Raw genomic sequence first — 14,685 nt, forward strand, 5'->3', positions numbered from 1 at the left:
GTGGAGAAGATTTGCAGCTCAAGTGGATGATTTTGATGGAATTTCGTTCTCTGAGCTGGATGGTTTGGTTGAACGACATCATCGTTCAGAAGAACGATGAAAGCTCCACGACCAAACCATCCAGCTCAGAGAACAAAACTCCATCAGGATAGTAACTTTTAATCGGAGAATTATTCAACTTGTAATTAAATTCATTTTCAGAAGGGGTTTTGCAGAGATTGTAGTAATTTTAGTATTTGAGATCTTGAGTTGATTGAAGCTAGACCACTATGGAAAACCTGGAAGCAATGTACGACCGTTTCATCCTATTGTGGGACTCCTGAATAGGACGAAACAGCCATACAATGTTTTCATGTTTTCCATGGTGGTCTAACTTCAATTAACTCATGATCTCAACTATTGAAATTCATTTTTGTTTTCATAAGAATAAATTTATTTGATAAGATATTAAAAAATTAAAATTTATTAAGTATATAAAATGGAGAAAAATACAGTTTAATAAATCATACTGTAAGTATTTGTTTAAATTGTTCAATCTGTACAAAAGTGCTGTTTTAAAATTTGTATGTGAACATTGCATAAATGAATGCTGCATGATTTGCTTTCTGCTCAAAGAAAAAAGGTTTTTTTTAGAGTAAATTAATGATTAAATTACAAAATTGTTGTGTTGTTTACAATATGAGAAAATGAGATATTATCAAAGTACATTGTACTTTATTCATATCTAAAGAGAGAATGAGAGTAAGAGATGAAAATAAATTTGCAAATTACACGTTTTAAAAAAAATATTTTGCTTATTATGATCTAATTGTGTTCCGTAGCTTTTATTTCACGCTGTATTGGCGGCATCCATGATTCAGGCCAAATGGTATTCATATCATTCCGCTGTTTATCATTTGAAGGCTGTTGAATATAATTTGGATGGTTATTCATTGATTCTGCTTTCGGAGCATTATTATACACCTTGTGGGACCATGGATAATTTCCTTGATTATTTGTTTGTGTCAAATAGATATCATCAAACGTATCAATATATGAATATAGATCTGGAGGAGGAGGAGGTAATGGTCCTCGTGTCACTCCTTCATTCGTTCCATCAATCTGACTAATACTTACATCCAAGGGACTTTGTAATTCAGGTATATTATCATATTTTTGCGACGAAGCTGAGTTAGAAGGACTAAGTTCTGATGGTGATGTATGCATAAGCTGAGACTTCTGTGTATCATCTGATCTTGGGAAATTCTCTGATGTGATATGTGCATGGGGAATTCCTGATACTGTAGAATCATCCTCTTCAAACTCTGAATGATCAAGATCTGTTTGATTGTCACAAGAAGAAGAAGGCTTATTTCGGTGCTGGCATAAATCTTTTAATGTTTCAGCTATAAACAAAATCAACGTAAAAGAGAAACAATCGTTAAAAGTTATCCTTAAGCAGGCGAATTAAAAGTGTTTGTAGTATAACACTATACCAATTTTTTCAAATAATACAAATGTATTTGATAATACAAATATATAGGTGAATTTTACATGGTTGTTCTAATGCTCTAATGACTCATCAGTTAGATTCCACCTAGTCTTTTGGTTTTTATCATTTCCAGAAAATCATGATAATGATTTCTTCGAATTTAACTCTGAGATTCATCATAATGTTTTTGTTATTTTTGCCTTATAACAACAGACTAATTATCCATAATTATTTGAAAGATAAGCATTTAAACAAAAAGTATTTACAATATGAGTCTCTACAAAATGATTTCATCTGCCATGTTTTAATCTAACATATCTTGACTTTCTATAAATTTAGAATGTTTGATTTTTGACTCCTAATTTAGAATAAATAATATTCATTCTAAATCTATCTACCTTATTTTAACTAATCTACCATAAAGATATTAGAATAACGATGAAAGCTGTTTAAATATTGAAGTTACAGTGAAGAAAAGTGATTAGATTTTGTTTGCTCCAAAGGACGGGTTTACTGCGCAGCATTTCATTCCGTCCTACTTTATGGCTGTGAAACATGGCAGGTAAGAGTAGAGAGTAATCGTAGGTTACTAGTATTCGATCATAGGTATCTTCGGAACATGGCTCGTATAACCTGGGACTACCGAGTAAGTAATGCAGTTGTTAGGAAACGGGTACTAGGTACGGATGGTAAATCAACTGATGAAGTAGTGAAACTTCATCAGTTGAGATGGCTGGAACATGTGTTAAGTATGCCCAACCACCGACTGCCCCGACGTGTGATGTATTATGGTGTAGGAGTAGGTTGGAAGAAAGCTAGGGGCGGCCAGACCAAAACATGGCACAAGTCCATGAAGTCACTGACAAGTGAACTGAGTCATGTTGGTAGGTGTAGACTACCTGGTTGGGGACCGCGAGATGATAGCAACCGATGGTTAGAGACACTGAATGACATGGCTCAAAATTGTTTGCAATGACGCAGGTGTATCCACTCTTTGTGTCCTCCCAAATTCTAACCTGAATTTTTCATGTCCTTTTTTGCTCTTTCCAAATTTATTTCTCTGGATTATATTCCATGAATAACGTCTTCAAACCCTGATCTTTCCGATTACTGCTCATACTTTTACTACCTCTACCACTACGGGGTTTGAATGGACAACTGCATCTCTGTGCTAATGTGGTATGGCAACTCGAACTGACGTATGATCGTACGAAGTTCTACGTTGTGACTGACTGACTTATTCCATTTTCATGGTACAGATTGTTTCCAAACATTAAAAACATAATAATTGGATTACTTTGTCAAATAATTCAAATTCTAATAATGATAGATTTTATGTTTTTAAATAACCGGATACATAAACTTAACGTTCATTGGTTTTCAAAGTACCGTTTTTGTTTATATCCTTAGTGAGAATCCATATATTCAAAATATTGAGTTCAGACAATGAGTATCTACTGTTGAGAAGTCTTAAAATGAAATAGAATAAATTTTTATATTTTTTCTTTTTTAATGTGATGTTAGTGTGAAATGAATATTACTTTCAAATAAGAATATTCTTCATCATATAAATAGAGAAAGATTATGTGAAATGAACTAATAGAAGCGTTTGTATCCATTACTTGAATTTCCGCATACTTAATGTACGTTCTTTAAACTGCATCATATTTCAACAAATATAAAGTTTAAACAGTTTGAATAGCTATTTGATTTCTCTATTTATCCACAAATTTCAGAATGTTATCTATAATGAATTATATGAACTGGAAAAATAGTACTAATGAAGAAATTACTATCTGTTCATCATAAATATCTCAGTGAGCGATTTTTGCTGATGATGATTAATTTTATTCATAAAACAATGAAGTTGTGCATAAATAACAGAAAGTCTCGAAGTCGTATAAATGTTCTTTACGTATTAAACTTAACCAAACCAATAGTGAACTATTATAAAGTAATTTATAAACTGTTTACTACAATCTGGGAAACGGAAAATATACAGTATTGTGCTAAGTAATGTCTATACAATACATTAGTTTACATGTTATCAAGTATTCTTAAAAAAATGTTTTTAAGAAGAAATAAAATAAATCTCATTTACCTCATGTAAATCATGTACATCTATAGAAAATTTACCCAGCTATGCACAAGTTAGATTTATTTAAATGTCTAATATAATTCGAAATGACATGTAACCTATTAGAATCTTAGAATAGAAGATGATTTACATTGTGGACTAATTTTAGCCATACAACAGTTTTGATCGGCGACTTTTACTTCGCGCTTTCCCGTAAAGACTTTTGGTAGTTATTGGTTCTTAAAAATATAACAATTATCTCACATACAAGGTAGATTGTAATCGGTAATCATTCATACACTTTCCAAGGAATGCAGTGTACTGTACTGGTAATAGTCATCGATAAATCATATATATGCATGTTGAATCATATCGATCAAGTAGCAATGTGGCTACTAGTGTAGGTGACTTGACGTAACATGCCCTGAGATGTAAGATGACAGTTGGAGGCAGCTCAGTGGTAACACCTCTGAATGTGAGGCTGAGTGACACAGAATCCAATCCGTAAGCCTGTATTAGTTCCCTCAATATTACAGGTACACCTTAATGATGAGTTGCAAATAGCATGAAACCAGGGTTTCTTGTCGAATCCCTTTAACCACTATCTTACATCTCATCGGAATGCATCACATTGATTAGTATATCTTAAAAAATCTGGGAGAAGGGTCATGAACGTGTAAACTTCTACCGTAATATTTCAAATAAACAGTGTTGAGCTGTATTTGTCGTTCATTACTTAGAAGAATATATTGTGTAACATAAAAGCAGTATTAGTATTTCAGTTAACTGATAAGCACAATTGCCTGTATATTGTGTCAACATAGTAATAATAACAGTAATATGCTCTCCTTTTCTCCAACTTTTTTCGACTTGAAGATAAGCTATCAATATAATAAGAATTTCGTGCGTTGGTTGAAGTTAGACATTAACACCATTGGATGCCGGTTCAATGGTCTCGCGCGTGAGTTCACGCACGAGACCGATGGTCTTGAATTCGAATCCCGCGAGCGGGATCGTAGATGCGCACTACTGAGAAGTCCCACTCGAGGACGAAATAGCCGTTTAGTTCCTCCAGGTTTTCAATGGTAATCTAATATCAATCGATTCATGATCTCAATAAAAAGCTTAACAATCTTCACAACTCCATACTAGTACTATAATAAAAGTAGTTTCATCTCTTATAAAATTTGTATATATTTTGTTTAAATGTCTTAAAATTGTCACAATAATAATTAGTAGTATCCGACTTATATACATTAACATATGGTCAAAACTCGGCAATATATATATATACAGAATTTCCTATTAAACACTTAATTAAATAAAATGCATTATATGTTCATTTATATATTCACATAATATAAATGAATATTTTTTGTTGTTGTTGATTTCTCAGCACGAAATATGAACATTAAGAGAAACTAATTCTAATAATATTGACATGAATCAATAAATATATATATATATACATATATATGAGTTTGATAATATTTGATTAAGTGAATTCGCTTGTAAGGTAAATATTCGGGTGGTGGTGGTGGTGGTAAGGGGGAAAAGGGTAAACTTCGTTATCAAAATGATAATTTATTACTAACTAATATTATCATTAAATATTTATTTATTGATAAAACACACACACACACATGTATGTATATATATATACACTTAGATACAACATATATTTATAGGTATAAAACACGATGTTGCACAACATTTAAACATTTTAAAACAGAACACATACATATATTATGAATAAACCATTAAAATAAACAATGAACTTACTTTCACTAAAAGCATCAACCATTAAAAGAAAAAAATATATACAGAAATTCAGTCATTGAATAATTGAAAACAAATAAAATTATTAATTTTAAAATAAATAAAAAATTATAATTATACACGTTATTCAGTGAAATATAAATATATTTTATCTAATCAGTTTCAGTGTGACAATTTTTATTTTGTTTTCATTGAAATTTATAATTTTTTTTAGTGAGTTCTAGGTTGATTGAGATCATGAATTGATTGATGTTAGACCACCATTGAAAACCTGGAAGCACTAGAAGGCTGGGTAGAGACAGGTATCTACCTCAGTACAATGGAAGATAGTCGCACGATTTCATGGATTGGTTGAAGTTAGACATTAACACCGTTTGATGCCAACTCAGTGGTCTAGTTGTTAAGCGTTCACGCGCGAGAATGAAGACCCTGGGTTTAAATCTTGGAAGGGGATCGTGAATGCACACTGCTGAGGAGTCCCACAATAGGACGAAACGGCCGTCTAATGCTTCTAAGTTTTCAATGGTAGTCTAACATCAATCGGTTCATGATCTAAATCAAAAACTTAATAATCTCCACAATCCTATACTGATTATTACAATTACACTTTTTAAAAATTTTTATTGAACAGAATTGATAAATCACTATTTATGTGTTAATGATCATTATCGGTGAAATCGTTCTCTAAGAAATATCTTTATATGAATTTATTTGATATTGTTTAGTTGAATCTTGACATTGATGTTTAGGACTGAAATTGATCAATCTCTTATCGGCACATGCGTATTGCCTCGATATTGCCTTAATTTACAAGCAAATACATCCAGATGACGAGTCCCAAATAGGACGAAACGTGAGTCCTGGATTCCGTTGCTAGCCACTATCCATCTGATCTTCATATGAATTTGGAATTTGAAGAGTGACTTAATTTCCGTTATGATTATAAAATATTTGTCTGTAGCAAATATGAGGACACTTTTTGCAACGATACTATTACGAAATTTCATGAGCTAAAAATAATTTTTCTGTATCTGTAATGAATAATCTCTCCTCTCTTTGGTTGTACTTATGTACATTTGCCTACAAAAAGCATATCTCGTAGCCAAAGCTCGCTTTCAACTTGAATATGAGAAAATATCTTGGTTTATTTCCTATAGTGCTGGGAGTAAAGTTGTTACAAATTTTATTCCTGAATATTTAACTGACTGTCTATTCAATATCGACTTGGTGAAGTCTAAAATCTGTGATTAAGAGAATTCCTTCTTTTCTTTCGTCTTACTGTAGTCTTAGTCTATTATTTTATTCTCAGTCCATAAGTCATACACATGAAAATGTCGCCCTCTCTGAAGCTATTTCTCATAATCCATTGATTTTCACTACTAATCATTTCCGAAATCAATTATATTTAATTTATCTTATACCCATAATTCCTGAAACAAACACGCTGTGATGTAATGTTAGCTTATTAGTTTTTTGCACCAGATCCTTACTCGGGCTTGCCATATAGAAGTTACATAGCTTTGTGTTGCTATCATTAACGTTATCACTCTATTTTATGATTCATATTTCTTCATGTAATGAAGCCTTAAACTCTCAGAAATATACAACTGTAAAGTTTGGTAATAAATTTATTGAAATGATATCCCTATCACTGAATTACTTGTTTTTGTGGTTCTAATGAGAATGACTAATAAAACACCTTATCTTGTCCCAAAATGAATAATAATTAGACCGAAATCATCAATATATTTATTGTGATGCAAATAAATCAAGTTGATTGATCTCTGAACACCTGAAAAAATCTAGGGTAAGTATGAATTTTGTTAACGGTTAACTACTTTTTTGTTAAGTGATTATAATTAAGCTGCTTCAGAATCACAGTTTTCCTCCTTGCTGATACTATTTCACGATTCACCTCAATTGTCTGAATATCTAGGAGCTTTATATGGAATTTTCATACTTGTCTATTTGTTACCTAAAATGTTTTTAGAAGATGAAAATCATTGTTTTGGTAACTGTCATAAACTTCATCAATCAATCAAATAGTTTAACACTTAAAATGTTTTAGGTAAGAAGTGATAAGATCACTTATCTTCATAAGATGTTTCACTACAAGTGATGTAAACCAATAGCTTAGAGTAAATTAATTGTCAATTAGTTTGATTGATATCGCTTATAAATCGAATTTACTTAATTTAAAAAAAAATCAAAGTTCGTAATTCTTTTTGTCTTTTTGTTATATTGGAAAATCTAACCACACTTCACTCTTGTGCACAGGATTATTAAAACTGATTTTGATTTTCATGCCCTAAAATTATATTAGATGGTAAAATTGACTCATTAAAATAACTACTGGAAAAAAGCTGTCGAAAATGATGTTTAAGGGTTTAAAGTGATCGCTAAGATAACATGGACCTATATTTAAAGCAATTAGCCACTTTGGTAAGTTTCAATAGTGTAATAAGAAGACGAAGATTTTCAGAACTATGTGATATATTAGCGCAATACATCTCGAACAATCTGATCACACATATACTTGTTAAGACCATTTATATATATAAAAAATAAAAGGTTAACTAGACTGAAAAGGGGGTAAAATGAGACAAGGATAATAATAAGAGTAATAATAATAATAATGTGAACACAATTTGAAACCTAATCACTCTGGATAATAAGCCAATATTACCAGGGTAGGTTTAAGGTGAGAGCAACCTGTTTTTGAATACACAAAGGGGGTTTGCATTTTCGTGTGGCTAAGGCTTCTGTAAACCTTAGTTTACGCCCTTTTACACTTTTATACAACACCACAAAAGCCGAGTTAAGATCAATCTTATGGCCTGTTTCAATTGTATGTTTAGCAATAGAGGATGATGGATGCTTATCCTATACTCTTATTGGGTCACTTGATCGTATTTGTTTCTGCAACCATTTTGGTACACGTTCACATACCCCAATTTTGAAATCACGATTGCTCCTCCCTGTGTATGTGTGACCACACACACATTTAAATTGGTAAACACAGTGGGATGTGACCCAATCGTTTTCATGTTTTTTCAGTTTTGGATGAAGCATGCACCTTATTCTTCCTTTGATAATGACCTTTGCTGCGCAATGCGTTTTGTTGATGACTGTATGTATTGCTCTAATATATCACATAGTTCTGATAATCTTCGTCCTCTTATTATATTGTCGAAATGGACCTATATGTCGTCCTGAATAACACTCATCGCCAAGGTATGTTCCCAAACTCGGGAAAAATGTTGCTAGACATGAGTGCGATTTTACGTCATTCGGTGCAATAACTGCATACATAATCGTTGAGATATGATTCATATATACCAATAGATCACCAAGTAATAACTAGTATCATGTATCCTAATGTCTAGCCTCAGAAAACCTAATTGATCAAATATCTTTATTTATAAATTCAAAAAAAAAATTATATAAAAATTCTAAGCATATAGACTAGAACTAGAATTAGAACTAATCATTTTCCTAATCTTTTGTTCAGTGAATAATCTGAAATTAATCTACAGGAGATAGTCGAAATAATGAACCTATCCAATTTTTAGTTTGGACTTTCGTGTTAAACTGTTTTTCTTCACAGAAATATTATTTGAATTATGTTTATTGTAACTATAATATCAGATTATTATCAAGGTTCCATACTTGACTTCATGCACATTTGGGTAAGATAGAAACATTTTCTAGAATTCATGGATTACCATTATATTCTTTGACCTATGGTTTCGTTTTAATTTGTTTACATTAAAAAAATCAGAATACATAATTTTAGATTATGAATGCAATCAGATGTATTATTCTTTGATATGATGTTTAACATGAGAGTGGAAGGGTATTTATTGCCTAACTATATTCCAAAAGACTTTCGGACATTCAGAATATTGCACATATTTATATCAGATAGAAATACATACTAAACCTAACTTGCTTGACTAAACATATATGCCTACCTATTTGAGAGATATAACCAAAACAAAGAAGTAAACAATGACAGGTTTAAGGTCAACAACGGCCAACCATCATCGAGGTCTACAGGACAAACTGTAAACTCTATGTGGAGAAATTCGGACACTTCACTTCTACATGAAGTTTGTGCTGATGATGTCGTTCAGAACGACGAAAATACTACTGAAAATAAACTAATTTTTAACATCAGAATGGGTTTTTGTGGAGATTGTAGTAATTTCAAGAGTTGAGGTCATGAGTCAATTGAAGCTAGACCATCACTGGACGACCATTTCATGCTATTGTGGGACTCCTCAGCAGTTTCCCATGGTGGTCTAGCTTCAATTGACTCATGATCTCAACTACTGCAATTTTTAACAAATATAACCATGCTATTAAGAATTTCTAACAATTGTCGTTTTGCTCAACAGATTTAACATCTATGGAAAGATAAAAATTATTTGTAACCCTTTCGTTTTTGTATACACACATTTACATCTCGAAAAACAAATCGATTTAAATGTCAACTCATTGATACTATGAAAAAAATAGAGTTGAATTTTTAAAATATATTTGATTGCTTTAAACATAAAACGTAATGACAGATTTTTTTCTCCTCATAGATAATTTTCATATACACTACTAGTAAAAATCACTTCACATTTACAATTGATTGATCACTGTCATATATATCAGGTCCATCTTAGTGCAGATCGAATCCTATCAACAAAGTTGGAATGTGGCCACCAGTCTAGGCGACCTGACATACATGACGTTGATCATCACCCAGTGATCAGTCAATTGTAAATATATATCAGTCCTACAAGAGGTCAGTCGCAGCCCGGATAGCTCAGTCTGATTGTGAATCTGGTTACACGGGATCGAATGCGTTAGGAAGCATCGGTTCTCTCAAGATTACAGGTACACCTTGCTGATGAGTGACAAGTAGCACGAAACCTAGGTCCAGAGGTTTCATGATGACTACCTCCAACCACCATCTTATCACTTCACATTATTTAACACAACAACTATCATCATTAAAAACCGACCAACGTTATTGAGTTCATGAAAAAATTACTTATACAAAAATATCGTTACATTTAAAAAAGGCTTCATATATGATGAAAATACTCTTTTATAAATGAACATAATGTAATGAAATAAAACTAATTGAAGTGATTGGTTGAAATATTCTAACTTTAAAATCTCAAATGTACTTTAAAAGGTACTGGTCATCTATATAGAGGTGAAAACATTTTATCAGGACTGTACACATATAATTAGTTAGTTACGTAGATATTTCTGCTGTTTTTTTGTCTTCTTTGTCTATAAACAGATGGGTTCCCTTTTATTTAAATGGTTAATAATCAAACAAATGAACTAAACAACATCTGACTGTAGGTGAACATATAAACCTATCTCATAGAGTTTTAAATGAAGATACAAAGTTATCAATGTTTTTGATAAAACACATACTAGCTTGACCAATTAGATTTGTTAGATACAACTCCATACACTTAATACAAATCTGACTATTAACTTCAAGTATTAGAATACATTAGTATTCTCATACTCACTTTTCTAATCGCGTCATTAAAAAATGTTCCAGATGATCAACTGAATTCAGTGAGGTTTAAAATCTCAGCTGCATTGTTGAATCAAAACCCGAATGCACTTACTCTATCTAAAGAAGAAATGTATGCTCTAAAACAGCTACGTAATGACAGAAAATTGCTATTATGAGAGCAGACAAGGGAAACACCACTGTTATGAATAATTCTGATTATGAAAGAAAAGTCAACGAATATCTCACCATTGGACCTTACAAAAAATTATGAATAGCATATGTAGAGCAACTTTGAATAAGTTGAAAGCCGAAACTGCCAACATACTACAGACTTTAAAATTCAAACTAGGACCATCTTTATAGTTTTCTCTATAGATTTTCTGGGCTACCAAAAATACATAAAACAGTTGTCCCACTAAGACCTATGGTTGATTATACAAATTCACCAGCCTACAATCTTTCTAGATACCTAGCCAAAATTCTTAAACCATATGAAAGTGTAATCAAATACGGAATAAAACATTCTACTGACTTTAAAGACATTATCATTACTATCCGCATAGAAGATGAATTAATAGCAAGTTTTGATATATACTTAGTGTTCACTAATGTTCCTGTTAAGAAAGTTTTAGATATTGTATATAATCTCTTAGATTCTGACACTGAACTTAAACAACGATGTCCGTTACGTCCTTCAGACGTTATTAAAGGATTGGATCCATGTATACATTCAACTGTTTATGGTTTTCGAGGAGCTTCGTACAGACAAACAGAAAGTGTAGCTAAGGAATCACCGGTTTCTTCAATTGTAGCTAACTTATTCATCCATTCATTGGAAACAAGTGCAACCCCAAGGTGTTCCCTCCCACCAAAAGTTTGTTTAAGATGCGTGGTTGACATTTTTTTTATTATAAAACGAGATGGTTTAGACGAACTATTTAAACATGTCAACAACATTTATGACAAAAGCAAGTTCATCAAAGGAGTTGAAATCTCGTGAACGCAAATTACCTTTTGTAGACTGTTTAGTTGAAAGGAAATATAATAATTATTTAAAAGTTAGTATTTTCCGAAAGCCGACATATTCAGGGAAACTTGTAGATATTAAGTCAGCCCATCCACACTCTACCAAAGTGATAATGGCCTAAAAATTTGATCACAAGAGTTCAAAAACTTGTCACTGAACCAAATGACATAGAAATGGTAATGAATTTAATTATATTCACTCTGATGATGAATAATTATCCGAGGGTTTTTATAAAAAGAATAATTAAGAACAATGACCAAAACGGTATTGATAAAAAAAAGAGCTAAATAAAAAGGATGGGTTAACACAGTGGTGATCCCATATCGTAAAGGCATTTCATAAGAGATCAGAAGGATCCTAAATCTTCAAAATATAAGAGTATTCTTTCGAATAAACAATACTCTAAGATCAAAACTAGTAAGAATCAATGATCCAATCCACAAGGAGGAATAACAGAATTGTGCTCATGAAGTCAAATGGAGTGACTGTAATGCCGCATATGTAGGTGAGACATCAAGATAACTGAATGTGAGGGTGAAGGAACACAAACTATACTTAAAGCACCTTCCTAAATCCTCAGATGATGTAAGAAAACTTGAGAACAAATCAGCGACAGCAATACACTTGATAGAATAGGGTCATACAATTGATTTTAGTGGCACAAAAATCCTTCAAAAAGTCTTCAATCCTTATAAAGAAAGACTTACAGCTGAAGCCCTACACATGTGAGCAAATCCAAACAGTATTAATAGGAGAGATGGAATACAATTAGCTATCCCATGGCAACTAATAATTAATAAATAAACTTGAATTCCTTATTGCATTTTATCTATCTCTTATTATCTGAATAGCAGCAATTACATTCAACGGTTCTAATCAATTGTTTAATCTGAATATGTTAAACAGTTAACTGGAACAATAAAAATAACATTCAGTTACAAATACATTCTTCCTCTTTGAATTCATTCCTTTGTCTTGTTTATTTATCTTCATTTTATGCATGTTGTGACATTTTTGATTCATATCATATATAAAAATTGTATGTTTTCTTAAAATTCGCCGACCAGATACAATATATCGTGGATGGAATTTCTTCTCAAACCACTTACCTATACACACAATCTGTTATCTTAACACTTTTCGTTTCACACCGCATGTCTTTTACACACAAAGGCAAATACCTAATTTAAACATTGTTAACGTCGTTTGGATGACCTATTTAATGTACAGTGAACCAGAGAACCATGTACCTATTTACATCCGATAACTTTGATTCTTGATTAAATTTTCTTGAAAAAGCTCGGACCAGATTGTTGGGCAAAACATTGGATTAACTTCAAATCCATCTGCTGAGATGTTACAAATACATTTCCCTCTTTAAGGTGGAATGTGTGATTAGCCTTCCTTTGCCTTTTTGATTGGGGATTCATTTATTAACCTTTATTCATTTTAACATTTTATCTCTGTTTCTACCCTGTCCCCAACGTTTTCATCTCTTACATAATCTTCTTGATGTTCACATTTATTTTTATTTTATCATGTTAAGTAATTAATCAATCACTTACTAGTTTTATTACCTTCACACAACCTCCGAATTATTACTCCCCAACACATAAGTACACATCGATCTTAACCATGTTTATTCATACACGTCGTATCCTTATTATTATTATTATTATTATTATTTTGGTTACGTTTCGAACATTTCTCTAAAGTATGTTGGACATTTGCTAATGATTACATTAATATTTGTGATTTTAGATTGTATTCAGCTAATGAGAAATCATGAATTCAAATAACGAATTCATTTTATTCTGCAAACCTTTTTGTTCTTGCACTGTTTGAAACAATTAACTTCATGATATAATTCAGAATTCCTAACTTTTTTGACTGCATTTGGCCCTTTAATTAATCATTGACTTGTATTTCATTTTTTCATGTTAGTTTATTTTATATGGATTAATTGATGTTTCTCACTCCATAAATTTAGACTCAATTTGATGTTTATCAGAATTTGAGATCAATATTTATAAAAATTTCATTGAGAACCGTAGTCATCGTGTTGCGACTCATAAAACACTAGAATCTTATGCTAATAAATTTACATCTGAAGTTCGAGATTTATTGCTGTTTAGTTCCAAATTGATATGACTTCACCATACAATGGAAATTTTTAGCACTGATTCAAATACCCAAGATCACTCTTCCTAAATCTTGCTACTATAAAGACAAACATTCTTGGGAAGGTGTACTGGTAGAAATCAAAGGAGGATGAATTATTTAGATAGATATTGTACATATATGGATTTACAATGACTTTGGTAGTCATGTAAGGAACTGACATATCACAACTGTAGCAGAATAACAAAAGGTAGAGTCTGTATCTCTGATGAGAACAAGGGGTTGTCTCTGTGGTGAGCTATGGAGTGAGAAAACCTTACACAGAATGCTTGTTTTTTTAAAATAAATTTTAGTGACGTACACTAACTAGCGTAAAATTCAAATAATGTAAATATTTGTTATACTTATTAAGCATTAGGACTATTCAGAAATGATCTTAAAAGTACTATAAATAATTAAAGAAACTCCATACACCCAGAGCTGATGAAATTTCATAAGCCTAATGTGAAAAAAGACATTTGGTGAGTCATCTATCGTTCCATGTTATTTCCCAATGTAAGCTATCATCAATGTGATGAAGTTTCCACTGATTCTTCACCTTCAAATTGTTTTCAACATAATAAATGGATTGTTTTTGTATATGAAAAAACAATCAGTCTAACCTTTATCTGTTT

At 31.7% G+C, this 14,685-nt stretch overlaps 1 protein-coding gene across 1 annotated transcript in view; it reads right to left on the minus strand.

Moving 5' to 3' along the window:
• Positions 1-409: 409 nt before the first annotated feature.
• MS3_00004103 (uncharacterized protein) overlaps positions 410-14,685 on the minus strand; it is a 29,207-nt gene continuing 14,931 nt past the window's right edge. Inside the window, exon 2 of the mRNA XM_012938267.3 lies at positions 410-1,385. Within this exon, the coding sequence (XP_012793721.2) occupies positions 1,382-1,385 (4 nt within the window). The 3' untranslated portion in view covers positions 410-1,381. The remainder of the gene's footprint in view (positions 1,386-14,685) is intronic.

The sequence above is a fragment of the Schistosoma haematobium genome, chromosome ZW (assembly GCF_000699445.3).
Source record: "Schistosoma haematobium chromosome ZW, whole genome shotgun sequence".
NCBI classification, from domain to species: Eukaryota; Metazoa; Platyhelminthes; class Trematoda; order Strigeidida; family Schistosomatidae; genus Schistosoma; species Schistosoma haematobium.